The 25,736-nt window shown below is 45.0% G+C and overlaps 1 protein-coding gene across 3 annotated transcripts in view; it reads left to right on the forward strand.

The window, feature by feature from the left end:
* KPNA6 (karyopherin subunit alpha 6) overlaps positions 1–25,371 on the forward strand; it is a 45,997-nt gene extending 20,626 nt beyond the window's left edge. For all 3 annotated transcript variants that reach the window (XM_082232437.1, XM_082232438.1, XM_082232439.1), the window contains exons 3-14: positions 10,437–10,532; positions 10,860–10,959; positions 13,141–13,235; positions 14,323–14,454; positions 15,378–15,466; positions 17,176–17,275; positions 17,894–18,057; positions 18,675–18,753; positions 19,080–19,205; positions 20,774–20,901; positions 22,590–22,768; positions 23,452–25,371. In XM_082232437.1, coding sequence (XP_082088563.1) covers positions 10,437–10,532; positions 10,860–10,959; positions 13,141–13,235; positions 14,323–14,454; positions 15,378–15,466; positions 17,176–17,275; positions 17,894–18,057; positions 18,675–18,753; positions 19,080–19,205; positions 20,774–20,901; positions 22,590–22,768; positions 23,452–23,639 — 1,476 coding nt within the window. In that variant the 3' untranslated portion in view covers positions 23,640–25,371. The remainder of the gene's footprint in view (positions 1–10,436; positions 10,533–10,859; positions 10,960–13,140; positions 13,236–14,322; positions 14,455–15,377; positions 15,467–17,175; positions 17,276–17,893; positions 18,058–18,674; positions 18,754–19,079; positions 19,206–20,773; positions 20,902–22,589; positions 22,769–23,451) is intronic.
* The last annotated feature ends 365 nt before the right edge of the window (positions 25,372–25,736 follow it).

Genomic DNA, 25,736 nt, shown 5'->3' on the forward strand with positions numbered 1-25,736 from the left:
GTGTGTGTGTTTCTTTGTGGCTGGTTAGCTGTTTTCCCTGTGTAAAGGTCAGAGGGGGCAGGGTTTCTGTTGAGGCAGGGGATTAGCTGTGGGAGGAGCTTATCAGAGTCTGAAGGGCAGCAGTTGAAGAAGGAGCAAAAAGGGTTTTCTTGTGTGTGTGTGTTTCTTTGTGGCTGGTTAGCTGTTTTCCCTGTGTAAAGGTCAGAGGGGGCAGGGTTTCTGTTGAGGCAGGGGATTAGCTGTGGGAGGAGCTTATCAGAGTCTGAAGGGCAGCAGTTGAAGAAGGAGCAAAAAGGGTTTTCTTGTGTGTGTGTGTTTCTTTGTGGCTGGTTAGCTGTTTTCCCTGTGTAAAGGTCAGAGGGGGCAGGGTTTCTGTTGAGGCAGGGGATTAGCTGTGGGAGGAGCTTATCAGAGTCTGAAGGGCAGCAGTTGAAGAAGGAGCAAAAAGGGTTTTCTTGTGTGTGTGTGTTTCTTTGTGGCTGGTTAGCTGTTTTCCCTGTGTAAAGGTCAGAGGGGGCAGGGTTTCTGTTGAGGCAGGGGATTAGCTGTGGGAGGAGCTTATCAGAGTCTGAAGGGCAGCAGTTGAAGAAGGAGCAAAAAGGGTTTTCTTGTGTGTGTGTGTTTCTTTGTGGCTGGTTAGCTGTTTTCCCTGTGTAAAGGTCAGAGGGGGCAGGGTTTCTGTTGAGGCAGGGGATTAGCTGTGGGAGGAGCTTATCAGAGTCTGAAGGGCAGCAGTTGAAGAAGGAGCAAAAAGGGTTTTCTTGTGTGTGTGTGTTTCTTTGTGGCTGGTTAGCTGTTTTCCCTGTGTAAAGGTCAGAGGGGGCAGGGTTTCTGTTGAGGCAGGGGATTAGCTGTGGGAGGAGCTTATCAGAGTCTGAAGGGCAGCAGTTGAAGAAGGAGCAAAAAGGGTTTTCTTGTGTGTGTGTGTTTCTTTGTGGCTGGTTAGCTGTTTTCCCTGTGTAAAGGTCAGAGGGGGCAGGGTTTCTGTTGAGGCAGGGGATTAGCTGTGGGAGGAGCTTATCAGAGTCTGAAGGGCAGCAGTTGAAGAAGGAGCAAAAAGGGTTTTCTTGTGTGTGTGTGTTTCTTTGTGGCTGGTTAGCTGTTTTCCCTGTGTAAAGGTCAGAGGGGGCAGGGTTTCTGTTGAGGCAGGGGATTAGCTGTGGGAGGAGCTTATCAGAGTCTGAAGGGCAGCAGTTGAAGAAGGAGCAAAAAGGGTTTTCTTGTGTGTGTGTGTTTCTTTGTGGCTGGTTAGCTGTTTTCCCTGTGTAAAGGTCAGAGGGGGCAGGGTTTCTGTTGAGGCAGGGGATTAGCTGTGGGAGGAGCTTATCAGAGTCTGAAGGGCAGCAGTTGAAGAAGGAGCAAAAAGGGTTTTCTTGTGTGTGTGTGTTTCTTTGTGGCTGGTTAGCTGTTTTCCCTGTGTAAAGGTCAGAGGGGGCAGGGTTTCTGTTGAGGCAGGGGATTAGCTGTGGGAGGAGCTTATCAGAGTCTGAAGGGCAGCAGTTGAAGAAGGAGCAAAAAGGGTTTTCTTGTGTGTGTGTGTTTCTTTGTGGCTGGTTAGCTGTTTTCCCTGTGTAAAGGTCAGAGGGGGCAGGGTTTCTGTTGAGGCAGGGGATTAGCTGTGGGAGGAGCTTATCAGAGTCTGAAGGGCAGCAGTTGAAGAAGGAGCAAAAAGGGTTTTCTTGTGTGTGTGTGTTTCTTTGTGGCTGGTTAGCTGTTTTCCCTGTGTAAAGGTCAGAGGGGGCAGGGTTTCTGTTGAGGCAGGGGATTAGCTGTGGGAGGAGCTTATCAGAGTCTGAAGGGCAGCAGTTGAAGAAGGAGCAAAAAGGGTTTTCTTGTGTGTGTGTGTTTCTTTGTGGCTGGTTAGCTGTTTTCCCTGTGTAAAGGTCAGAGGGGGCAGGGTTTCTGTTGAGGCAGGGGATTAGCTGTGGGAGGAGCTTATCAGAGTCTGAAGGGCAGCAGTTGAAGAAGGAGCAAAAAGGGTTTTCTTGTGTGTGTGTGTTTCTTTGTGGCTGGTTAGCTGTTTTCCCTGTGTAAAGGTCAGAGGGGGCAGGGTTTCTGTTGAGGCAGGGGATTAGCTGTGGGAGGAGCTTATCAGAGTCTGAAGGGCAGCAGTTGAAGAAGGAGCAAAAAGGGTTTTCTTGTGTGTGTGTGTTTCTTTGTGGCTGGTTAGCTGTTTTCCCTGTGTAAAGGTCAGAGGGGGCAGGGTTTCTGTTGAGGCAGGGGATTAGCTGTGGGAGGAGCTTATCAGAGTCTGAAGGGCAGCAGTTGAAGAAGGAGCAAAAAGGGTTTTCTTGTGTGTGTGTGTTTCTTTGTGGCTGGTTAGCTGTTTTCCCTGTGTAAAGGTCAGAGGGGGCAGGGTTTCTGTTGAGGCAGGGGATTAGCTGTGGGAGGAGCTTATCAGAGTCTGAAGGGCAGCAGTTGAAGAAGGAGCAAAAAGGGTTTTCTTGTGTGTGTGTGTTTCTTTGTGGCTGGTTAGCTGTTTTCCCTGTGTAAAGGTCAGAGGGGGCAGGGTTTCTGTTGAGGCAGGGGATTAGCTGTGGGAGGAGCTTATCAGAGTCTGAAGGGCAGCAGTTGAAGAAGGAGCAAAAAGGGTTTTCTTGTGTGTGTGTGTTTCTTTGTGGCTGGTTAGCTGTTTTCCCTGTGTAAAGGTCAGAGGGGGCAGGGTTTCTGTTGAGGCAGGGGATTAGCTGTGGGAGGAGCTTATCAGAGTCTGAAGGGCAGCAGTTGAAGAAGGAGCAAAAAGGGTTTTCTTGTGTGTGTGTGTTTCTTTGTGGCTGGTTAGCTGTTTTCCCTGTGTAAAGGTCAGAGGGGGCAGGGTTTCTGTTGAGGCAGGGGATTAGCTGTGGGAGGAGCTTATCAGAGTCTGAAGGGCAGCAGTTGAAGAAGGAGCAAAAAGGGTTTTCTTGTGTGTGTGTGTTTCTTTGTGGCTGGTTAGCTGTTTTCCCTGTGTAAAGGTCAGAGGGGGCAGGGTTTCTGTTGAGGCAGGGGATTAGCTGTGGGAGGAGCTTATCAGAGTCTGAAGGGCAGCAGTTGAAGAAGGAGCAAAAAGGGTTTTCTTGTGTGTGTGTGTTTCTTTGTGGCTGGTTAGCTGTTTTCCCTGTGTAAAGGTCAGAGGGGGCAGGGTTTCTGTTGAGGCAGGGGATTAGCTGTGGGAGGAGCTTATCAGAGTCTGAAGGGCAGCAGTTGAAGAAGGAGCAAAAAGGGTTTTCTTGTGTGTGTGTGTTTCTTTGTGGCTGGTTAGCTGTTTTCCCTGTGTAAAGGTCAGAGGGGGCAGGGTTTCTGTTGAGGCAGGGGATTAGCTGTGGGAGGAGCTTATCAGAGTCTGAAGGGCAGCAGTTGAAGAAGGAGCAAAAAGGGTTTTCTTGTGTGTGTGTGTTTCTTTGTGGCTGGTTAGCTGTTTTCCCTGTGTAAAGGTCAGAGGGGGCAGGGTTTCTGTTGAGGCAGGGGATTAGCTGTGGGAGGAGCTTATCAGAGTCTGAAGGGCAGCAGTTGAAGAAGGAGCAAAAAGGGTTTTCTTGTGTGTGTGTGTTTCTTTGTGGCTGGTTAGCTGTTTTCCCTGTGTAAAGGTCAGAGGGGGCAGGGTTTCTGTTGAGGCAGGGGATTAGCTGTGGGAGGAGCTTATCAGAGTCTGAAGGGCAGCAGTTGAAGAAGGAGCAAAAAGGGTTTTCTTGTGTGTGTGTGTTTCTTTGTGGCTGGTTAGCTGTTTTCCCTGTGTAAAGGTCAGAGGGGGCAGGGTTTCTGTTGAGGCAGGGGATTAGCTGTGGGAGGAGCTTATCAGAGTCTGAAGGGCAGCAGTTGAAGAAGGAGCAAAAAGGGTTTTCTTGTGTGTGTGTGTTTCTTTGTGGCTGGTTAGCTGTTTTCCCTGTGTAAAGGTCAGAGGGGGCAGGGTTTCTGTTGAGGCAGGGGATTAGCTGTGGGAGGAGCTTATCAGAGTCTGAAGGGCAGCAGTTGAAGAAGGAGCAAAAAGGGTTTTCTTGTGTGTGTGTGTTTCTTTGTGGCTGGTTAGCTGTTTTCCCTGTGTAAAGGTCAGAGGGGGCAGGGTTTCTGTTGAGGCAGGGGATTAGCTGTGGGAGGAGCTTATCAGAGTCTGAAGGGCAGCAGTTGAAGAAGGAGCAAAAAGGGTTTTCTTGTGTGTGTGTGTTTCTTTGTGGCTGGTTAGCTGTTTTCCCTGTGTAAAGGTCAGAGGGGGCAGGGTTTCTGTTGAGGCAGGGGATTAGCTGTGGGAGGAGCTTATCAGAGTCTGAAGGGCAGCAGTTGAAGAAGGAGCAAAAAGGGTTTTCTTGTGTGTGTGTGTTTCTTTGTGGCTGGTTAGCTGTTTTCCCTGTGTAAAGGTCAGAGGGGGCAGGGTTTCTGTTGAGGCAGGGGATTAGCTGTGGGAGGAGCTTATCAGAGTCTGAAGGGCAGCAGTTGAAGAAGGAGCAAAAAGGGTTTTCTTGTGTGTGTGTGTTTCTTTGTGGCTGGTTAGCTGTTTTCCCTGTGTAAAGGTCAGAGGGGGCAGGGTTTCTGTTGAGGCAGGGGATTAGCTGTGGGAGGAGCTTATCAGAGTCTGAAGGGCAGCAGTTGAAGAAGGAGCAAAAAGGGTTTTCTTGTGTGTGTGTGTTTCTTTGTGGCTGGTTAGCTGTTTTCCCTGTGTAAAGGTCAGAGGGGGCAGGGTTTCTGTTGAGGCAGGGGATTAGCTGTGGGAGGAGCTTATCAGAGTCTGAAGGGCAGCAGTTGAAGAAGGAGCAAAAAGGGTTTTCTTGTGTGTGTGTGTTTCTTTGTGGCTGGTTAGCTGTTTTCCCTGTGTAAAGGTCAGAGGGGGCAGGGTTTCTGTTGAGGCAGGGGATTAGCTGTGGGAGGAGCTTATCAGAGTCTGAAGGGCAGCAGTTGAAGAAGGAGCAAAAAGGGTTTTCTTGTGTGTGTGTGTTTCTTTGTGGCTGGTTAGCTGTTTTCCCTGTGTAAAGGTCAGAGGGGGCAGGGTTTCTGTTGAGGCAGGGGATTAGCTGTGGGAGGAGCTTATCAGAGTCTGAAGGGCAGCAGTTGAAGAAGGAGCAAAAAGGGTTTTCTTGTGTGTGTGTGTTTCTTTGTGGCTGGTTAGCTGTTTTCCCTGTGTAAAGGTCAGAGGGGGCAGGGTTTCTGTTGAGGCAGGGGATTAGCTGTGGGAGGAGCTTATCAGAGTCTGAAGGGCAGCAGTTGAAGAAGGAGCAAAAAGGGTTTTCTTGTGTGTGTGTGTTTCTTTGTGGCTGGTTAGCTGTTTTCCCTGTGTAAAGGTCAGAGGGGGCAGGGTTTCTGTTGAGGCAGGGGATTAGCTGTGGGAGGAGCTTATCAGAGTCTGAAGGGCAGCAGTTGAAGAAGGAGCAAAAAGGGTTTTCTTGTGTGTGTGTGTTTCTTTGTGGCTGGTTAGCTGTTTTCCCTGTGTAAAGGTCAGAGGGGGCAGGGTTTCTGTTGAGGCAGGGGATTAGCTGTGGGAGGAGCTTATCAGAGTCTGAAGGGCAGCAGTTGAAGAAGGAGCAAAAAGGGTTTTCTTGTGTGTGTGTGTTTCTTTGTGGCTGGTTAGCTGTTTTCCCTGTGTAAAGGTCAGAGGGGGCAGGGTTTCTGTTGAGGCAGGGGATTAGCTGTGGGAGGAGCTTATCAGAGTCTGAAGGGCAGCGGCGCGCGCCTAACGGCGCGCGCAGTTATACCCATCTTTTAGATTTAGGGGAGCTAGTCTCAAACGTTTGTTGGGGGAGACCTAGGTTTTTTTTGTGTGTGGGGGGGGGGAGTTATTTGTCCTGTCCTCAAGCTTTTTATGATGGAGGACCTCTGTAGCCACCCCCAACGACACGATCTCAAGATGGAAGGGGAGGGAACAGCTGCAGTCGCCTGTGATTCCTGCGCAATGTTTGCCATCTTGCCAAAGGTTGCAGGCAGCTTTACCTGCAGCAATTGCATGTTGATTGCCCTTTTAAAAGACAAAGTCCAGCAACTGGAGGAACGTGTAGCTACGCTCCAAAGAATTAGAGAGCTGGAGCTCTTCTTGGAAGCAACAGAGCACACCGTCTCCACCAGGGAGGAGACAGGGGACTCCCCTGAGAAGGAGGCTAGTTCACCAACACAGGAGCCAGATATATGGAGAAACGTGACTCAAAGAAGTAGGAGGCCCAGGGTTCACTCTGATTGTTTAGAAATACACAATCGCTTTGAGGTCCTCCCCCCTAGCATGGAAGACGAAGAGCAGACTCCATTTGAGGATCTCTCCCTCATTACAGTCGATCAGGTATATGAAGACGAGCAGCAAAGTCAGTCCTCAGGGAATGTGCAGGCGACCTTGGAACGGACAGCTCACGGAAGAACCCCGACCAAACCCAAGAGGAGGCGTGTAGTGGTGATAGGGGATTCCCTACTGAGGGGAACAGAAGCAGTGATCTGTGGGCCTGACAAGATGTCTCGGGAAGTGTGCTGTCTCCCCGGGGCTAAGATCCAAGATGTAACTGAACGACTGCAAGGAATCATAAAACCCACTGACGAATACCCCTTCCTCTTGGTTCATGTGGGAACCAATGACACTGCAAGCAATAGCCTCCAGAAGATCAAAAGAGACTACGAGGCTCTCGGCAGGAAATTGAAGCAACTAAATGCACAAATTGTCATCTCGTCTGTCCTCCCAGTTGAACGACGTGGCCCAGGGAGAGAGGGGAAAATAGTGGAAGTGAACAGCTGGCTTCGCAAATGGTGTAAACAGGAACGGTTTGGATTCTCAGATCACGGACTGCAGTTTCTTGAAGATGGACTTCTGGCAAGTGATGGGCTGCACCTCACAACGGTTGGGAGAAATGTTTTTGCCAAAAATCTCAGAAACCTCATCAGGAGGGCTTTAAACTGACTAATGTGGGGGAGGGAGACAGTGCTCCTGAAGGTAGGAGTCTATCAATTAATGAAGATGATCATCCAAATGTCATAGACCAAATGGAGCAAACAGCACGCGGACCTAGTGGAGGGAGGAAAAAATCCTTAAATAAGAGACACGGGGGAATGATTAATGGACTTCAATGTCTGTACACTAATGCGCAAAGCATGGGAAATAAACAAGATGAGCTTGAGCTCTTGGTACAGCAAACTAAATATGACATAATAGGCATCACTGAAACCTGGTGGGATAAGTCCCACGATTGGAATGTAATAATGGAGGGATACAGTCTATTTCAGAGAAACAGACCAGACAAGAAAGGAGGAGGAGTGGCGTTATATGTCAGGGGTGTGTATACCTGTGAAGAGATCCAAGATTTAGAACCTCAAAGCCAAAGTGAGAGCATTTGGGTCAAAATTAAGGGAGAGAAGAATAACAGAGACCTCATTGTGGGAGTTTACTATAGATCCCCAAGCCAAACGGAGGACATAGATGATGCCTTCCTGGAACAGATGACCAAGCATGCAAAAGGAAGGGAGATAGTAGTAATGGGGGACTTCAATTACCCGGATATTTGTTGGACGTCAAACTCAGCCAAGAGCATAAGGTCAAACAGATTCCTCACTGGCCTTGCAGACAACTTCATTGTCCAGAAAGTGGGAGAAGCAACAAGAGGAACAGCCATTTTAGACCTGGTCCTAACCAATGTTGATGACATGGTTAGTGGGGTAGATGTGGAAGGATCATTAGGCGCGAGTGATCATGCTCTTCTGAAGTTTACTATACAGCGGACAGTAGCAGCCAAGCATACTAGGACTCAATTTCTTGACTTTAAGAAAGCCGACTTCATAAAACTTAGGGAAGTGCTGGGTGAGATCCCATGGACAGCAATACTAAAAGGAAAGGGAGTTCATGATGGCTGGGAGTTTGTTAAGACGGAGATAGTAAAAGCACAACGTCAGGCAATACCAATGAGACGAAAACATGGAAGGTGCCTAAAGAAACCAGGGTGGCTATCTAAAGAACTTTTAACTGAATTAAGATTAAAAAAGGATGTGTACAAAAAATGGAAAAGGGGGGAAACCACCAAAGAGGAATTCAAACAAATAGCCAGCACGTGTAGACACAAAGTCAGAAAAGCTAAAGCACAGAATGAACTCAGGCTTGCTAGAGAGGTTAAAAGCAACAAAAAAGGCTTTTATGGGTATGTTCGTAGCAAAAGGAAGAACAAAGAAACAGTGGGGTCACTCAGAGGAGAAGATGGTGAAATGCAAACAGGGGACACAGAAAGGGCTGAACTCCTCAATGCCTTCTTTGCCTCAGTCTTCTCCGATAAAGAAGACAATGCCCGACCTGAAGAATTTGAAGCAAATGATTCAGCAAAGGAAACACAGCCCAGAATAACTAAGGAGATAGTACAAGAATATTTGGCTAGATTAGATGTATTCAAGTCTCCAGGGCCAGATGAACTGCATCCAAGAGTATTAAAAGAACTGGCAGATGTGATCTCAGAACCACTGGCAGTCATCTTTGAGAATTCCTGGAGAACAGGCGAAGTCCCGGCAGACTGGAGGAGGGCAAATGTTGTTCCTATTTTCAAAAAGAGGAAAAGAGAGGACCCAAATAATTACCGCCCAGTCAGTCTGACATCAATAGCAGGGAAGATTCTGGAGCAGATCATTAAGCAAACAGTCTGTGAGCACCTAGAAAGGAATGCTGTGATCACCAATAGTCAGCATGGATTTCTGAAAAATAAGTCATGTCAGACTAACCTGATCTCGTTTTTTGACAGAATTACAAGCCTGGTAGATGAAGGGAACGCAGTGGATGTAGCCTACCTTGATTTCAGCAAAGCATTTGACAAGGTGCCCCATGATATTCTTGTAAAGAAGCTGGTAAAATGCGGTCTTGACTATGCTACCACTCAGTGGATTTGTAACTGGCTGACTGACCGAACCCAAAGGGTGCTCATCAATGGTTCCTCTTCATCCTGGAGAAGAGTGACTAGTGGGGTGCCACAGGGTTCTGTCTTGGGCCCGGTCTTATTCAACATCTTTATCAACGACTTGGATGATGGACTCAAGGGCATCCTGATCAAATTTGCAGATGACACCAAACTGGGAGGGGTGGCTAACACCCCAGAGGACAGGATCACACTTCAAAACGACCTTGACAGATTAGAGAACTGGGCAAAAACAAACAAGATGAATTTTAACAGGGAGAAATGTAAAGTATTGCACTTGGGCAAAAAAAATGAGAGGCACAAATACAAGATGGGTGACACCTGGCTTGAGAGCAGTACATGTGAAAAGGATCTAGGAGTCTTGGTTGACCACAAACTTGACATGAGCCAACAGTGTGACGCGGCAGCTAAAAAAGCCAATGCAATTCTGGGCTGCATCAATAGGAGTATAGCATCTAGATCAAGGGAAGTAATAGTGCCACTGTATTCTGCTCTGGTCAGACCACACCTGGAGTACTGTGTCCAGTTCTGGGCACCACAATTCAAGAAGGACACTGACAAACTGGAACATGTCCAGAAGAGGGCAACCAAAATGGTCAAAGGCCTGGAAACGATGCCTTATGAGGAACGGCTAAGGGAGCTGGGCATGTTTAGCCTGGAGAAGAGGAGGTTAAGGGGTGATATGATAGCCATGTTCAAATATATAAAAGGATGTCACATAGAGGAGGGAGAAAGGTTGTTTTCTACTGCTCCAGAGAAGCGGACACGGAGCAATGGATCCAAACTACAAGAAAGAAGATTCCACCTAAACATTAGGAAGAACTTCCTGACAGTAAGAGCTGTTCGACAGTGGAATTTGCTGCCAAGGAGTGTGGTGGAGTCTCCTACTTTGGAGGTCTTTAAGCAGAGGCTTGACAACCATATGTCAGGAGTGCTCTGATGGTGTTTCCTGCTTGGCAGGGGGTTGGACTCGATGGCCCTTGTGGTCTCTTCCAACTCTACGATTCTATGATTCTATGATTCTAAATTTCTGGACAGTGCCTTTACACAGTGTTCAACAACTTGAACACTGTGTAAGGCACCAGTGTTTCCTGATGAGGAGTTTTGTGGCCCTTGCAATTAGTGTTGTTCTATATCTGTTTCAGAAGATGTGGTTCTGCAAATTGGATTTGGGGAGGGGGCAGCAGGGGAGGGAGGCAAACCACACATTATACCCCTCTGAAATTGTAGATCGTGAGGCTTGAGGAACGAGTAGCAAGCCAGGATGTGCTGTGTCTCTTGCTAAGCTAACTGCAGCTGAAGTAAACAGTGCTTTGGATGATTGAAAAAGGTTGTTTATTGTTGTTTATTGCCAGCAGTGCACACACTCCTCTTCAGTCATACTGCACTATTATAGAATTTGTGTCCTAGAACTCTTTATTTCTTAGAAGTGAAGAATCCTCACAAGAGGATTTCATGACTGATGAATCTTGAATGCTGATGGGAACAAATAGAACCCTGCTTTCAAAGAGTGAAGGGGACTACAGTGACCTGAAAGCATTTGCTTATGCCCAACATTTGGCATTTTTGTTTGCCATTGATTTGATACATATCCATTTTCTATTTCAGCTCTTTAAACGAAGAAATGTGGAGCTAATTAATGAAGATGCTGCTATGTCTGACAGTCCTCATGTAGACTCATTTGTCAGTTCCACCACAGGTGGGGTAAGTATTCTTAGAAGCTGTGTCATATTCCCATCTAATGGCATTTATTGTGCTTTGGCTTATACCACTATAATCTTACTAGTACAGAAATGAAGAACTGTTTTAAGTAACGTAATTTACTCTCTGCTGTTCCTTTTCAGTTTTTTTGCAGAGGTGTAAGATGAGGACCTGGTTTATTAATTAAAAATGAAATAAAAGGACCTTACAGGATCTAAGCCTGCATGTTCTTAGGTCCAGTTTGGCAGTTTCTCATCTGAAGAACTGTTAGATTTAGGCATTGCTTTGAAGAACTAGCCTTAGGACTGTTATACATGGGCTTTTTTTCAGGAAGGTGTAATCACAAGGGAGATGGTGGAAATGCTGTTCTCCGAGGACCCTGATCTTCAGCTACTAACTACCCAGCGCTTCAGGAAACTGCTTTCAAAAGGTAAATATAGCTATTTAGAATTTTCTATTGTAAATAGAAATTGTAGGAATGTTGTGTGTATTTTGTTTGTTTGGTTGACCTCAAGATGCTTTAATTGCTTAGTTTGCCAGAAACTTATGAAAAACTCATGAATGAAAGTGGACTGAATAGGTGAAGTATAATAAGTTAAGAATGGGGATATACAAACATGGGGTTGGAATACTGATAACCTTTCAACCCTGATTGTTCTTGGAATGAGAGATGGTGTTTTTAGATTTTTAAACCATTTCTTGACCCTTTCCAACAGTGCCTATGGATGTATGTGTGCCCTGTTGGCCCTAATTTGAAGAGCTTCTTATGAAGAAAGCAGATGGTTTTAAACAAACCTGAGCATAGGGTTAAATCACATATATACACATAGGGCCTGAACTGGTGCCATAGTGGATCAGTTGATGAAAATGTCAACCTTGTGAGTGGCAGCTGTGAAAAAGTTAAGTTCCATTTTAATGATCCTTAGGAAAGGGATTGAAAATAAAAGTGACAATGTCATAATGCTGTTATACAAATCATATGGTGTGACTGTACTTGGCATACTGTATACAATTCTGGTTGTCTCACCTCAGAAAGGATATTGTAGAGCTAGAAAAGTTTACGAAAAGAGCAACCCTGATTTCCAATGAGGAAAGGTTGCAGCATTTGTGGCTTCTTAATGTAGAGAAAAGATGAGCAAGGAGTGATATGAGAGGTCTGTAGATCTATGCATGGTGTAGAGAAAGTGGGTAGAAAAGTTAGTTTATTGCTGTCTTTCATAACATTAAAACCTTGACCATTCAATGAAGCTGAATGTTGAATGATTAAGGGGTGTGAGTCATTGAGAGAAAGTACCTAGCCACATAGTGCATAATTAAATTGTGGGATCTGTTTCATATCTTGATGGCTTTAAAAGAGGATTAGACAAATTCATGGAGGATAAAACTATGTTCTGTCTCTAGTATGCCTCTGTTTATCAGTTCCTGGGAATAGCAAGTGAGGAGAGAGTGCTATTGCACCAGTGTCTTGCTTGCAAGATTCCCTTAGGTATTCCACTGCCACTTGGATAACATGATGCTGGACTATATGGGCTCTTCTGACGTTCTTATGCTATATTATTAATGCAACGGCCATTTTAATTTAGAATATAAGAGTCTTGAAAATATGGATGGCCTGGTGGTGAGATTTCTGACCTTGAGCTCTATGTTGTCCACCACATGCAGGAGCTAGGCGCTTGTCAATACGCAATCTTTCCTTGCCCCAGGTGTAGCCTTCATTGAATGCTGAGAACCTCAGCTGTCGGAACAAATATCTTGCCTTCATGTCAGTGATGGTAACTGATAAAAAGGGCATCTCTGCTTAGTGATGTTAAATTCTCAAGAATAATCTTTTGGAGAATATTCTCGAGAATATTCTTGATTAATGAGAATATTAGAGAATTTTCATTTAAAATGGAGAATATTCGTTTTAATGCATTGAAAATGATATAATACATATAACTTGCTAAAAATATCTTCCTTCGCATGTTATGCTGCTTGCTCTGCCAAAATATCTTGTGCATTATTTGGTACACTAGCTGATATTTTGAGATCAGTGAACTCGGTACCTTGAATTTGTTCATCTCGTGATAAATGAACGCCATTATACTTTGGATCAAGGATATTTGCAGCAAAGTGAATTGGCTGCAATGCCATTTCTTTTCTTAACTGCCTCTTTTAGCTGTTTCTCTTCTTGCTCAAAGGCATCACTTTTTCAAAGTGATCCTCTAGTTCTTTAAATGACTCAACCACCCTACTTAACCTTGGTCTGTCCGATTCTAATAATGTTATCCATTCCACTATTGGAGCAATAAGGTCACGAAATTTTAGTACTCTTAGCCAACGTACTGCCTCATTTAGTATCAAGGACTTTATACAATTTGATAAAATATCTTCCACTTCTTCTTTTACAGCCAAAGCTTTTAAAGCATACTTTGTGTCCGACAAACTTTTAAGGCAAAACTGAAGAGAGCTGTGGAGAATATTCTCTGGAGAATTTTCTAGCAGAGAATATTCTCACCTCACATCACTATCTGTGCTAACTGCTTACAAACTAAGTGCCTAAGTGCTATTTTAGCATACCACTGTGGAGAAAAAAGTATGTGTTAACAGTAGTCTTTCCCCCTCTGTTTAGAGCCCAATCCTCCAATAGATGAAGTGATCAATACTCAGGGTGTGGTGGACAGGTTTGTGGAGTTCCTCAAAAAAAGTGAAAACTGCACATTGCAGGTAAGTGAGAATGAGATTCCTTTGCATTTGGTTTTCAGTGCTATCGACAATGTTGTCATCTGTTTCTCTGGAAATTAAATTGGCCCTGTTGTCACTCGTAGTGTTTGTGCCTTTGCATGGGGTTGTTTGTGACTGTAGCCATGACTGTGGTCTGACTTTCCTTCCCACCAAATGTTAAGCATCTGCCCACAAACCTATAACATAAAAGCTCACTTACATGTGATGTCTATAGACTTTGGTTCTGTTGTTTGACTACCTTTCATTTCCCCCATGGTCCCAGACACAACATCAATCTTGGGGCATAGTGGGAAAAAGAAAATGGAGACTGTGCTCTCTCAAATTAAAGTTAATTAAAATTTAAAAAGTTAAGAGTGATGCTTTAGCCACTACAGCTAAAATGGGTAAACTTCTTCCATGAGGGTGTCTTTTGTATCTTCAGAGACTCAGTAAAATGGCTCCTGTTTTTTTGGCAGAAGGGGGGAGTAGGGGTTCCAAATTTTGCCTGTACACCCCCAATAGAAAATTTGACTAAGTCTTTTGAACTTTCACCACAGCCCTGGTCACTGCATGTCAACAAAGGGTCCAACCTCTGAAATGCTCTGCTCTGTGAAATGTTTCTCTCAAGGCACAAACTGAACAGTTCTGTGAGAAGTCAGTTTTGACTTGCTTTAGCTAAAATCCAGGAAAACGAATCCTCTGTTGCAGGAATTTCCAAACTGTAGTCCTTCATTCAGGTGGTCCATGGCATGCCTATATAAAATATTAATATTGAATTTTTAATTGTATTTTTATTGCTTTTTTGTTGCTTGTGCTGTATTTTATTGCAGTATGATTTGAATTTTGTGGTGTGCGAATTGTAATACAAAATTAGAAATAACAGAAGCAATAAAAAAGACAATTAAAAATCACTCAGCATCTCGCACAGCTCATTGCAATTTCTCTAACAGGCAGAAAAACCATTAAGTGGTCCACGATGTCCATCAATAATTTTCAAGTGTCTGGGGTGGGGAGTTTGGGGGCCACTGCTCTGTTGTACAGTGTACTTCTGTTGGAGACTTCCTTTAATTGGTTGCTTGTTACTTTTCAGTTTGAAGCTGCATGGGCATTAACAAACATTGCCTCGGGCACTTCACTACAAACCAAAATAGTAATAGAAGCTGGAGCAGTTCCAATCTTCATTGAATTGTTGAGCTCTGATTTTGAAGATGTCCAAGAGCAGGTAAGGCGTTTTCAGGGAGAGCTTTTGGCTTAGCTGTGGGAGAGCAGTTCCAAATAATTTCTTTTCTGCAAAGCTTTTATATGATAGAAAAACTGGGTGTTCCCTGTTGCTTGTGACGCCCCTACCCTGCCTCTTCAGTGTCATTGACAAAGCTGCAGTGATGTCACAGAAAGCTCAAGGACTGTCTTTCCCCGTATGAACTGACCCAGACCCTGCAGTCAATATCTGATACCATTCTTCATGTGCACCCTCCACGGGAGGCCCAGAGAGTGGCAACACGAGAATGGGACTTTTCTGTGGTGGCTCCCCATTTGTAGAATGCTTTTTCCAGGGAGGCTTGCCAGGTGCCTTAGTTACATAACATTAGCATTCCTTTTCAACTAGGCCTTGGGCTGTTAATCAATCTATGGCCTTCTAATGCGGTGTGTGTTTGTGTGTGTGTAAACTGTCTTGTGGTCTCTTGATGATGGGTGGTATATAAATTTAATAAATAGTAATAGCAAAAGCATCCTGACTGCTCAGAGCAGTGGGCAGGGCCTGTGGTGGCATTAGTGCTTTGCAGGCATGCTCAAGAGCAGTTGGCAAGAACGGGAATGGGGCAGCAAGGGAACATAGGAGCTTGAATCGCTGTGGGTCAATGATTCAAAGTAGGGAGAGCAAGATCAGAAAGCTAGGGATGCATTTTACACTGATTTCAACCAAACATTTGCCAGTAGCTCCCTACAGCAATTAACATCTGCCCACATTGGTGTGTGCAGAAACTCTCAGGAAAAAAAGCTTTGCTATGTTTTAATTGCAAAAATGACAAATAGCTGAAAGTTGCCACAAGTTATTGGATTCTTTGAGGGGGGCCCAGGGATTTCTGCTCCACCATTCCCTCTCCATTCAATGACTGAGTGCTGAAGCTCCTGTTCTTCTTCCAGGCTGTTTGGGCACTGGGGAACATTGCTGGAGACAGTTCTGCCTGCCGTGATTACGTCCTCAACTGTGGCATCCTCCCTCCCTTGTTGTTGTGAGTAGCTGTTGCATGAAACTCCGACTTCGGGTGCTCCTTGGCAATGCCTGTGTGCGTGTGTTCCCTTGTTTCCATTCTACAGCCATGGATGTAAAGATTTTGTTAGGTGGCATGAAACTGCCCTGGGAAGACCCAGTGGGATTTTTCTCTTGAGTAGGATCAAATTGATCACCATATTTGGAGTCTGGAGGAGACTTCTCCCCAGACCAGACTGGCTAGAGGTCCAGGATGGAGACTCATTTTTCTTAGTAATACACAGCTTATCACTCCAATAGCTTTAAACAACCCTGTAGGTATTTTTGGTGTGACCCACCTTGTGAAGGCCAGATTGCAAGAAGCCTATGGTGGTTTAGCATGATGCTAGTGATGTGGCTCACCTGAGGAGGGATGCCTGGGAAAGATCTCTGCTCAGGGAAGAACGTGCAAGGCCTTCCTTCCTTCCTTCCTGATAATGGAGGAAGATGGAATGCTGGATGAAGATCAGAACGTGGATGAGAGCCAGTTTTATATTGTGAACCGCCCTGAGCTCTAAGGGTGGTATACAATTTTTAAAAATGATTGAATGAATGAATGAATGAATGAATGAATGAATGAATGAATAGGTTAAGACTAGGACCAGGGAGACAAGGTTTCAAATCCCCACTCATCCCTCAGTGACCTTGGGTCATTCACACTCTTGGCCTAACCTATCTCACAGGGCTGTTATGAGACTAAAATGGGGGAGGAGGAAAACTTTATATGCCACCTTGAGCTCCTTGAAGGAAAAGTGGGATATAAATGTAATAAACAAGCATGTTTAGTTGAGCAACAGAGAGGCTAATAGATTCAGGTTTCCATTTGGTCATTTAAATTTGCTAGGTGACATAAGAGCAGTCCTGCTGGATCAACTCCAGTGTTATGTTCTCACAGATCATCCAGATGCTTATGGGAACCCTCAACCAGAACAGACCATGATCCAGTTCTCTCAGCCTAAGCAATCTCTCCTAAGTCATGGTTGGGGAATCTCCAGCCCATGGGACAAATGTGGCCTGGCACAGTTTGCAGTTTGGCTTGCAAGATGGTCCTCCCTCCCCCCACCCCCAAATCTTGCTTACTTGCCCCCCACCTGATGTCACATATGATGCTGGTGTGGGGCAGATAGAGATGTGGCTGGATCTGCTGTGTGGTAGACTTACCTGTGGGGAACTCAATCACATAGCTGGTCCCTGCAGAAAGCAGCGTTGCCAGCCCTGTGCTCAGCACTTTGCAAAGCCCCTTGCACTGCAGTTCCCAAGTGCTTGACAGCTAGCTGGCTGCACGATAGTTGGGTGGGACTGCCCACCCGGCAATCAAAAATGTTAAAATAGGATACCCCACATAAGCTGCCCTGAGTAGGTGGGAGAAAAGGCAGGATAAAACTTGATGAATGCGAAATAAGACATGTCTTGCAAGTGTTCATTGTGGCATAGTAGGCATTTTGGATTTTGGATTGAGGTAACTCAGCTTTCCTTTAAACAACCCAGAAAGGTCTGGGTGTGTTTCAGATTCTCCTTTTCTACTTTTGCAGTTCAGCTTGAATTCAAGCTGTCGCTGAAAGGAAAAGGACTTAAGGATTAGAAGAGTTTTAACTGATAAAAATGATGACTGTAAGAACAAACAATTGTAATCACTAGATTTATATTTAGCAATGTAATATTTATATAAAATATAATTTGCCTGTTTTCCAGACTCCTCACAAAATCCACCAGGTTGACAATGACACGAAATGCTGTCTGGGCCTTGTCAAACTTGTGCAGAGGGAAAAACCCACCCCCTGAATTTGAGAAGGTGAGATATAAAAGTGCGGCCTCTGCCCTGGCACCTTCCACAGAATGATGTCATAGAACTCTAGACTATACCATTTGAAGTAGATGCCCACAACCACACTCCACCCACATGCTTCATATTTTGTAATGTGTGGGGCCAAAAAGTCTAACCCAGTAGTAGTAAGAAACTACTACATCTGGAAGAAAGTTTCAAGGTTGGCCCTTGGCAAAAATATACACTACTAACCCTGTGTTGTGTGTGAAGTAATGAGCATGCCAGGAATAGGCCACCATGAGCTTCTTCTACACAGACATCCCGTTGTGACACTGGTGTGCTCTCCAGTAAGCAGAGTGATTGTGAGCAACAGCCCCAAGCCAGGGTAAGGGAAATGAAGGGTGGCGGATTTGTAGCTTGGGCCATTGGTTCAAACAATCCCTCCCCGCCTTCCCAAAATGGATTTTTATGTTATGAGTCAAGTTGGACAAGAGTTTGGTCTTGCAATTGACAGGCATTCAGGCATTCTCCTTCATTGCTTGCAACTTGTCCTGGTCCCCAACCCCAATTTGTCATGGGCTTATTTGTCATTCTGCCTCTCTTGGGATCTTACTATCTTTCCCTTACGATTGTGCTTCTTGGTAGGTGTCGTCGTGTTTGCCAGTCTTGTCACGCTTACTCTTCAGCAGTGACTCAGACTTGCTGGCGGATGCATGCTGGGCCCTCTCCTACCTGTCGGATGGCCCCAATGAGAAAATCCAGGCTGTAATAGATTCAGGGGTGTGTCGGCGACTGGTGGAACTGCTGATGTAAGTGTCCAGCCTCTGAAGGATGTGGTGTGTGTGTGTGTGTGTGTGTGTGTGTGTGTAATGGCAGAGTTGCCTTCCCCCTCTAGCTGGGATTCATAGGAGGACATATCTCTTACATGGCAGGGATATGTGTGTCACAATTTTAGCCACATGTTGGCCTGAGGGAAATGTTGGCACCCTTTGGAAGTTTTACAAAAGCAGCATATGGAATTAATATTGACCATTATTATGGCTCATGTGGCTTCCATTCATCAGAAGGGGGATAATGTTAATGTACATTATAGGTACTGAGACCTTCTGACATAGGAAGCATGGAATGGCACCAGCCCCTGCATATGTGTGTGTGCCTACACTGGATTTAAAATGGAATAAATAGGTGGGATAATGTAACAGCACCATAATTTTTCTTTGTGTTTTTTTATACACACAATTAAGTGGCGCATAAATCTTACGAAATAAATAAAATAAAGTAGATGTCTTAAGTAGGGCAGAAGTACCACACTCAAAATGGTAGAGCATAGCTAGTGCCAAGAGGAGTGAAGCATTGAGATAGGGATTGGGGTGTTCTTTCTGCTGGGTAATAAGGTGGGCATCTTTTCCTTTTCTTCTCCTGGCAGGCACAGTGATTACAAGGTGGCCTCCCCAGCTTTGCGAGCTGTTGGCAACATTGTGACGGGGGATGATATCCAGACCCAGGTGATGTTGGGAATAAGAGTTAAATGGGGCCGTCCCAAATTCAGGATAGGGAACCTACAACCACTGCAGAGGGCTGGTTCTGGAAGATGCATTTCTGTTAGGCTTTTGGGAGAAGACGTGAAAGTGTCATCATAGCAAACACTGGCTTCATTTGGGGGGGGGGGGGATTTGCAGTCATACAGGGAAAGCCGGATTGTTTCTTGCCACTGTGAATTGTAACAAAAACAGAGACTTTTCAGGATAGCTAGAGAGCAAGAGCTTGGTGTTCTTCTTTTGGGTAGGAGCAGCTCTCTCTAACAAGCGCCTCTTCAACTTCCCCTTTTCAGGTGATTCTGAATTGCTCAGCTTTGCCTTGTCTCCTTCATCTACTCAGCAGCTCCAAAGAGTCTATCCGGAAAGAAGCTTGTTGGACGATCTCCAATGTCACAGCGGGGAACAGTGCTCAGATACAGGTACAGCTTGCTTTGACTCAAAGGGCAGCAGACCTTTTGGGTCTTTTACTCTGGTAATGTAATGGGAGAGATGGCATGGGAAGGGCATACATCATTGGCTATTTCTCAAGCAGTCTCCCTGTTGGGTACCTGGGTGCTGATGCAATAACAGTGCCAGCACTGCATTTGGGGTCAGCCCTTGGGGCAAGGGGATCCTCTCCTCCTTGTCGCCACTACTGCTTGTTCACCTGCCTGCTTTCAGGGAGAGGGTGTGCAGGTGGCAGTGGCGAGGTGGAACAGGGCCAGAAGGCTGTAGCAGTTGACAGCAGGCCACTGCTGGAGTATTGACCTTAGCAGGTGCCTGAGAAAGCCAGCCCTGGGGTGTGGCAGCCATACTGTTATGGTACTTTACGGTACAAGCCTGGGGATACTGCAGGGAGGGGAAAGCTATTAGGTGGGAGATTTATATTAATCTTGCTCCTACAACTTTTACAAATTGTAAGGATGGAAATAAGTAGGCAGTTTCTTACTGCTAAGGCAAAAATACTTTGGAATGTGAAAGCTTCTTCAAAAGAATGAAATTCTTCTGGACCAAGCAGATGTACAAGCCTGCCTGCCTGCTTTTGGATTGCATCTCCTAAGCAGAAGTGTTCTGAGACTTGTTCTCCTTGAATAATACTGCAGAAATGATAGTAGTCAAAGCAAACAAAATGCTCTTGGCTGCATGGCTCAGACAATGACTGATGTTCATAAGGAATTGTAGCATTTCTTGAAGGTAGCAATTGATTTCTACAGAGATCACCTGCAGCAGGATCTGTTTTTCCCCTCAGAACATATACTCCCCAAATTGCATCTTAAGTCATTTGATATACCCGGGAACCTTCCATCACATGCTTTCCCGATCATTTGACCTGAAACCAAATGCTCCTTTTCAAAAGATGGGTTTGCAAAGCCTGTAGCAGAAATTGAATAGCTACCTTCTGAGTCAAGTGTGGGGAACCTGGTGCTTTCCAGATGTTGGTGAAGTACAATTCCTATCATCCCTAGCCATGGGCCATGTTTGCTGGGGCTGATGGGGGATGTAGTTCAGCAATATCTGGAGGTTCCCCTTCAAAGTATTAAAGACCCCAAAACTTAATGAAATGACATGTGAGGTTCTCCAGAATTTCTTGCTAGAATTTTTGAAAGCCTGAATCTAAAGAGCTGTGGGACTCATTTGTTGAGTGCCAGCGAGAACCTAATTTTCTGAAATGGCAGCAGCTCCCTTTCCATCCTCCCTTCCTTTGCCATGTGGCAAATTGTTGTTGGAAACTTCTCTAACTTTCCAACAGTAGCTAGTGATAACTGCACAAAGGGCAGTGGTTTAAAGAAAGTTATCTGACAATACTGCCAGGCTGCTATAAGGAAAGCTTTGCCTGAGCCTAAGCAAATCTAGGGAAGAGACATCAGCCAGAATCCAGTTTGGGGAGAGTGAGCCCATAGAAAGGGAAGCTGATGGAATGATTGAACTGTCCCATCAATACGGATGGCAGGAGTTTCTTCTTGCAGGAGAAGGACTCACTGTTCTCTTTTTCACATTCCCCCTGCAGGCAGTCATAGATGCCAACATTTTCCCAGTGCTGATCGAGATCTTGCAGAAGGCTGAATTTCGCACAAGAAAAGAAGCTGCTTGGGCAATCACAAATGCAACATCAGGAGGAACCCCAGAGCAGATCAAGTAGGTTGAGGCTGCTCTCATTTTGCAAAGTCTTTCCATTTGGCTCCCCTCCCTCTTTATATCACAGTGTTCTCATTACCCACAGATCCAGAAGAACTTCGCTGTGAAAGGACTTGTGGGATGGGTTAGGATACATCGTGCCTAGTCTTGACCTTGCTTTTATGGTCTTTGGCCAAATAAGTTGGGTAGAAAGAGGAGTTCTGCAGTTAGGTTGGGCTGCCTTTTATTTTATTTTGTGTTGTTTTATTTTTTAAAGAATATGGAGGAACTGGTTAAATTGTGGAGGAAGTCAGAAGTCAGGAATGGGTTGTTGAGAGACTTATGAATTGGTCAGAAAGAGACACTATTTGTGGTAGGAAGAATGAGTGACATGTAACTCCCTCGCCGCACTTCTTGCTCTCATGAGAAAGAATGACCAGGTGCAGGCTAGGAGCATGGACAAGAGGAGAGCTCTCTCTCACTCCACACACCCTATTTCTTTATAGTTAACAGAAACTGGTTATCACAACAATAGACAATTGGTACAAAACAGTTTGGGAAACAGCCCTCCTTGAGAGAGTAACAAATAAACTATAGTTAATATATGGACAGATCAAGAAAGATGTCTTTGCCCCAGTGTGGTTTAATTTCACAACATATGCCTGTATTCCAGTATTCCAGAAAATGAACGACCCTCCCCATCAGCATTTTAGCCCAATCTAGTTGATGAATTATTATCTTCACTCTGAACCCACCTCCCGTGTTCATCAATGACTATTACTCATACTTAATCTAAGCACAACTGCAAGAACTCCCGATTCGGTGTCTAGCTGTGTGATGCTGAATGTTATCTGTTAACTCTGTTCTATTCTGTTTCACCTTTGTTTTTGTTTAAACCAATTCCCGAACCAATAACTTGTACATTGACCACTAATAATGCACCATATGTTGTAGATATTACTACAAATGCCATGAGAAGATGTGGTCTATTTATTTGTATCATTTATGAGCCTTGTTTATAAAACACAATTTAATATTATTCAAAACAGCAACAAACAAACACCAGAAACTAATGTTCATCAGTATTACTGGTGAGACAAGGGCCTATTTCCCACAGTGTATGCAGATTTCATTGCCTCAGACCGTTAAGTTGCTACATTTTTCATTAGAACAAAGGGCTTCTTTAAAAAAGTATTAATTCACAGCAGGTAAGTCTGATGATTAGTGAAGCATCCTTGTTCAGAGCACTGTAACCTTCCAGTTGGTTGGCAAGCACTTCCCTGGGGGTTTGGAGGGAGGTAATAGAATGTAGATCAAAATGTACATGTCTAAAAACAGAGTAGCACAACTTGGCAACCAGGACATACTTTTTCTGTTACTTTCAGCACTTTAACTTTAGCTGAACCTTGCAGGTTTTTAAACCCTGGAATCTTCCAAGACTCCTGCATCTCCAAGCTTACCTAAAGTTTCTCCTGAACGTGGGCAGAGTACCATTCTCACATCTTTTGCCATAACCCAGCCCTTTTGTGTGAGAACATGGTGGGGCAGAAGGGCATGTATTCCAAGCAAGCTTGAGTTACTTACCTCCCTGCCCCCCCACTTGAAACAGTTACATAAATTTGACCTGAACGTCAGCCAGTAACGTCTGCCTGTTTTGGTTTGGTTTTGAACATAGGTGAAGTTCTGAGCATTTGTGTTCCCTTTCTCAGGTATTTAGTCAACCTTGGCTGCATCAAGCCCCTGTGTGACCTTCTGACTGTCATGGACTCCAAGATCGTTCAAGTGGCCTTGAATGGCCTGGAGAACATTTTGCGACTGGGTGAACAGGAGGCCAAGCAGAATGGCTCTGGCATCAACCCCTATTGCAGCCTCATTGAGGAAGCTTATGGTGAGTTGGCCAGCCTGCATCTTGAAACTCTTTTCCCGAGGCAACTTAATAAGTATACCCTCATTTGCAAACACTTCCCAATAAATTGTCAGTGATTCTTCCTTCACGTCCTCCCACATACCTGCATGTGACCTATGCTCCTCCATCTCCACCAGCCTCAGCCACCTGCAAGTCATTCCTCTTCTTTCTTCCTTCCTTCCTTCCTTCCTTCCTTCCTTCCTTCCTTCCTTCCTTCCTTCCTTCTCTCTTAATGGCCAGAACCACCTCCCAGACTCACTGGTGTGATGGAAGCTCTCAACTTCCTCAAAGGTCCACCTTTTCCTTGAACTTTTTGGCACACCTCCTTAGTCCTCCCCAAACCCTGCCACAACCTTTGCCCAACCTTCAGCTGTTTGGGACTACAGCTCCCATCCGACAAACAAGATTTGAGCACAAGACCACTCTCTCCTCCTTCTGTGGTTTCCAGCAGCTAGTATTTAGAAGCATTACTGCCTCTGAGCACGAGGACAGAATATTGACAGCTCTCTCCTCCATAAATTTGTCCTGTCCTCTTTTAAAGCCATCCAGGTTGGTGGCCATCAGTGCCTCCTGTGGGAGTGAGTTCCATAGTTGTAGCTATAGCATAGCACCAGGTGGTGGAGCTGTGTATGCATAGTAACAAGGACAATGTGTTTCTCCTCCAGGCTTGGATAAAATAGAGTTTCTCCAGAGCCATGAAAACCAAGAGATCTACCAGAAAGCCTTTGATCTGATTGAGCACTACTTTGGTATCGATGACGACGACTCCACTTTGGCTCCCCAGGTAGATGAGGCCCAGCAGCAGTTTATATTCCAGCAACCAGAGGCCCCCATGGAAGGCTTCCAGCTATAACATGTGTGCAGAGTGGGGGAAGGGGGGAGAACATCGTAACTTTGTTGGAAAGTTATCTGCAGAGAGCCTTCACACCCCCAGCCGTGTTCTCTTCTCAGCCAAACAAAAGGCTGCAAAGTGCCCACTCCACCTGTTACAAAACAGCTTTCTCCTTCACTGACACATGGCAGCAGTACTTCGCGCTCATGAAGAAGAAGAAGAAGCAGAAGAAGAGAGATTCTTACACACAATACATTTTTTTTCTTTTTGCTGCTGCACATGTGTGTCAAAAAAGCAGGTGCTGAGGTGGATGAAAGTGGAGGTGTAAATCAGTTACACCTTCTAGTGTGTGGTTTTCCTCTGGGGTTTTTTGTGTAGGTTTTTTCTCAAATGTGTATCTTCATTTGGGTACTTGAGAGATGACTTTTTTTCCAGTGGGAGAAGGCAAAATAACGTAGATCACAACCAAGGAATTTAATCCTGGATGCTTGGGTTCAACTATTTAAAAAAATTCTTTTTTGCACATCTTGATTTTTATTAAAGACTCTTGATTGATCTGCCAAAAGCAGCACTTTGGCCCTCATTGTTCTGTGTCCCCCCGCCCCCCCCCCGAAACCCTCTTGCCAAACAGCACCTTTTCAAGGGATTTGGGCCAAGTTGCTGCTGCTCCTGCCCCCTCCTCAAAAATATTCCTGTACCCAGATGCAGGAAAAGTTGGACAGCCCCATCCCACCAGGCATCGGAAAGACTGTCCTTCGTGGAGGGATTCTTTTTGAACTGCTTCAGAATTCAAACAGTGCAGCAGTTCCCACTGTCTCCTGAAGGCCCAGTCTAAGGAAGAGGAAGAGGCCTCGGTTAAAAGGACTCAAAGCACAGCTAACCATGAAGGTGGGCTTCTCTTACATTTGCTACTGACTGAAGTGTTGAACTGGTGGAGGAAACCTCATCCTGCATCTTTACTTGAAGAAAAATTTCAAACCTTATTGAAGCCTTTTGGTTCCATGTCATTTATTTTGAAAGGAATTCTTTCCCTTTTTTGGGGTCTTGGCTGGCTGGGGTGGGGACAAACCTGACATGTTTCCTGGAGCAGGTCTTGTGCCTGCACTTGGTGCACAATCTGCTCTCAGCTCAAAGAGTCAAGTGGCCTGTGTTTTCTCAGAATTACCTCCTGCTCAACTGTGTCGTATACATTCTACTTCAAAATGAAGAAGAGAAAGCTCTGTATTTTTTATATATTATATATACACGTAGATATTTGTCTAATTTGGTCTCCAGAGGGGGGGAACTATAATTCTTCTAAGGTATATATATTAGGATACTGTGTGGCAGGCCTGCCTAGGAACACATGGCCATGAAAACCTCTTTGGTTATCTTGAGTTCTCCTTTTACCTACTGTAGGAAGTGCCAGATTAGTTGAACTCCCTTTACCAGGTATAGATTACTTGGCCAAGGCAAACTATCAGCTTATTTCTGCGATGGGGAATGGCCCCTTCAGATTGCTTAAATGCTTACGGTATGCACATATCCCCTCCCCCTTTTCTTCTTCTCACTCTCCGACATTTGAATTCAGGGTTCCCAAAGCATTCAAGAAGAGAAGTTCAGGCAGGTGTGAAGCTGGATGCGAAACCTTGGGCTGCATTTTGTAATAGAGATTTGCTCTTTGTTGTTTAAAAGGAAGAAAAAAAGTGAAACAAATGCCAAGGAAACTAATAAACTACATCTGTGCATTCAGTGATTGCAATCCAGATAAGAACTGGAGTGAAGACTGTTTTCCTTAACATAACTAGCAGTATCCAGGATCCAATGTGCAAAATGGCATGCATGCTTTTATTTGTGTCTTGCAGTGACCCTGCGAGGTAGGTTAACATCATTTTACTGTTGAAGGGGAATGGAGGCAAAGTACTCCTGGCTGAGGCCACAGTGTTCTCTTGATGCAGCTGAGACTTTGAATCTACTTGGCAGTCATAGGTGGGTCGGCACTCTTAATTGCCGGGCAGCACTGCTTTATGCAGCTGGTGGCATAGTTTTAAAAATAAGTAAATAAAATAAATTACTGATTTTAGAGATGCTTGCATAGAGAGTATTGAAGGTCCCTACTGTACAAGCATAGATCGGGGA

The sequence above is a fragment of the Podarcis vaucheri genome (genome assembly GCF_965113315.1).
Source record: "Podarcis vaucheri genome assembly, chromosome: 7".
NCBI classification, from domain to species: Eukaryota; Metazoa; Chordata; class Lepidosauria; order Squamata; family Lacertidae; genus Podarcis; species Podarcis vaucheri.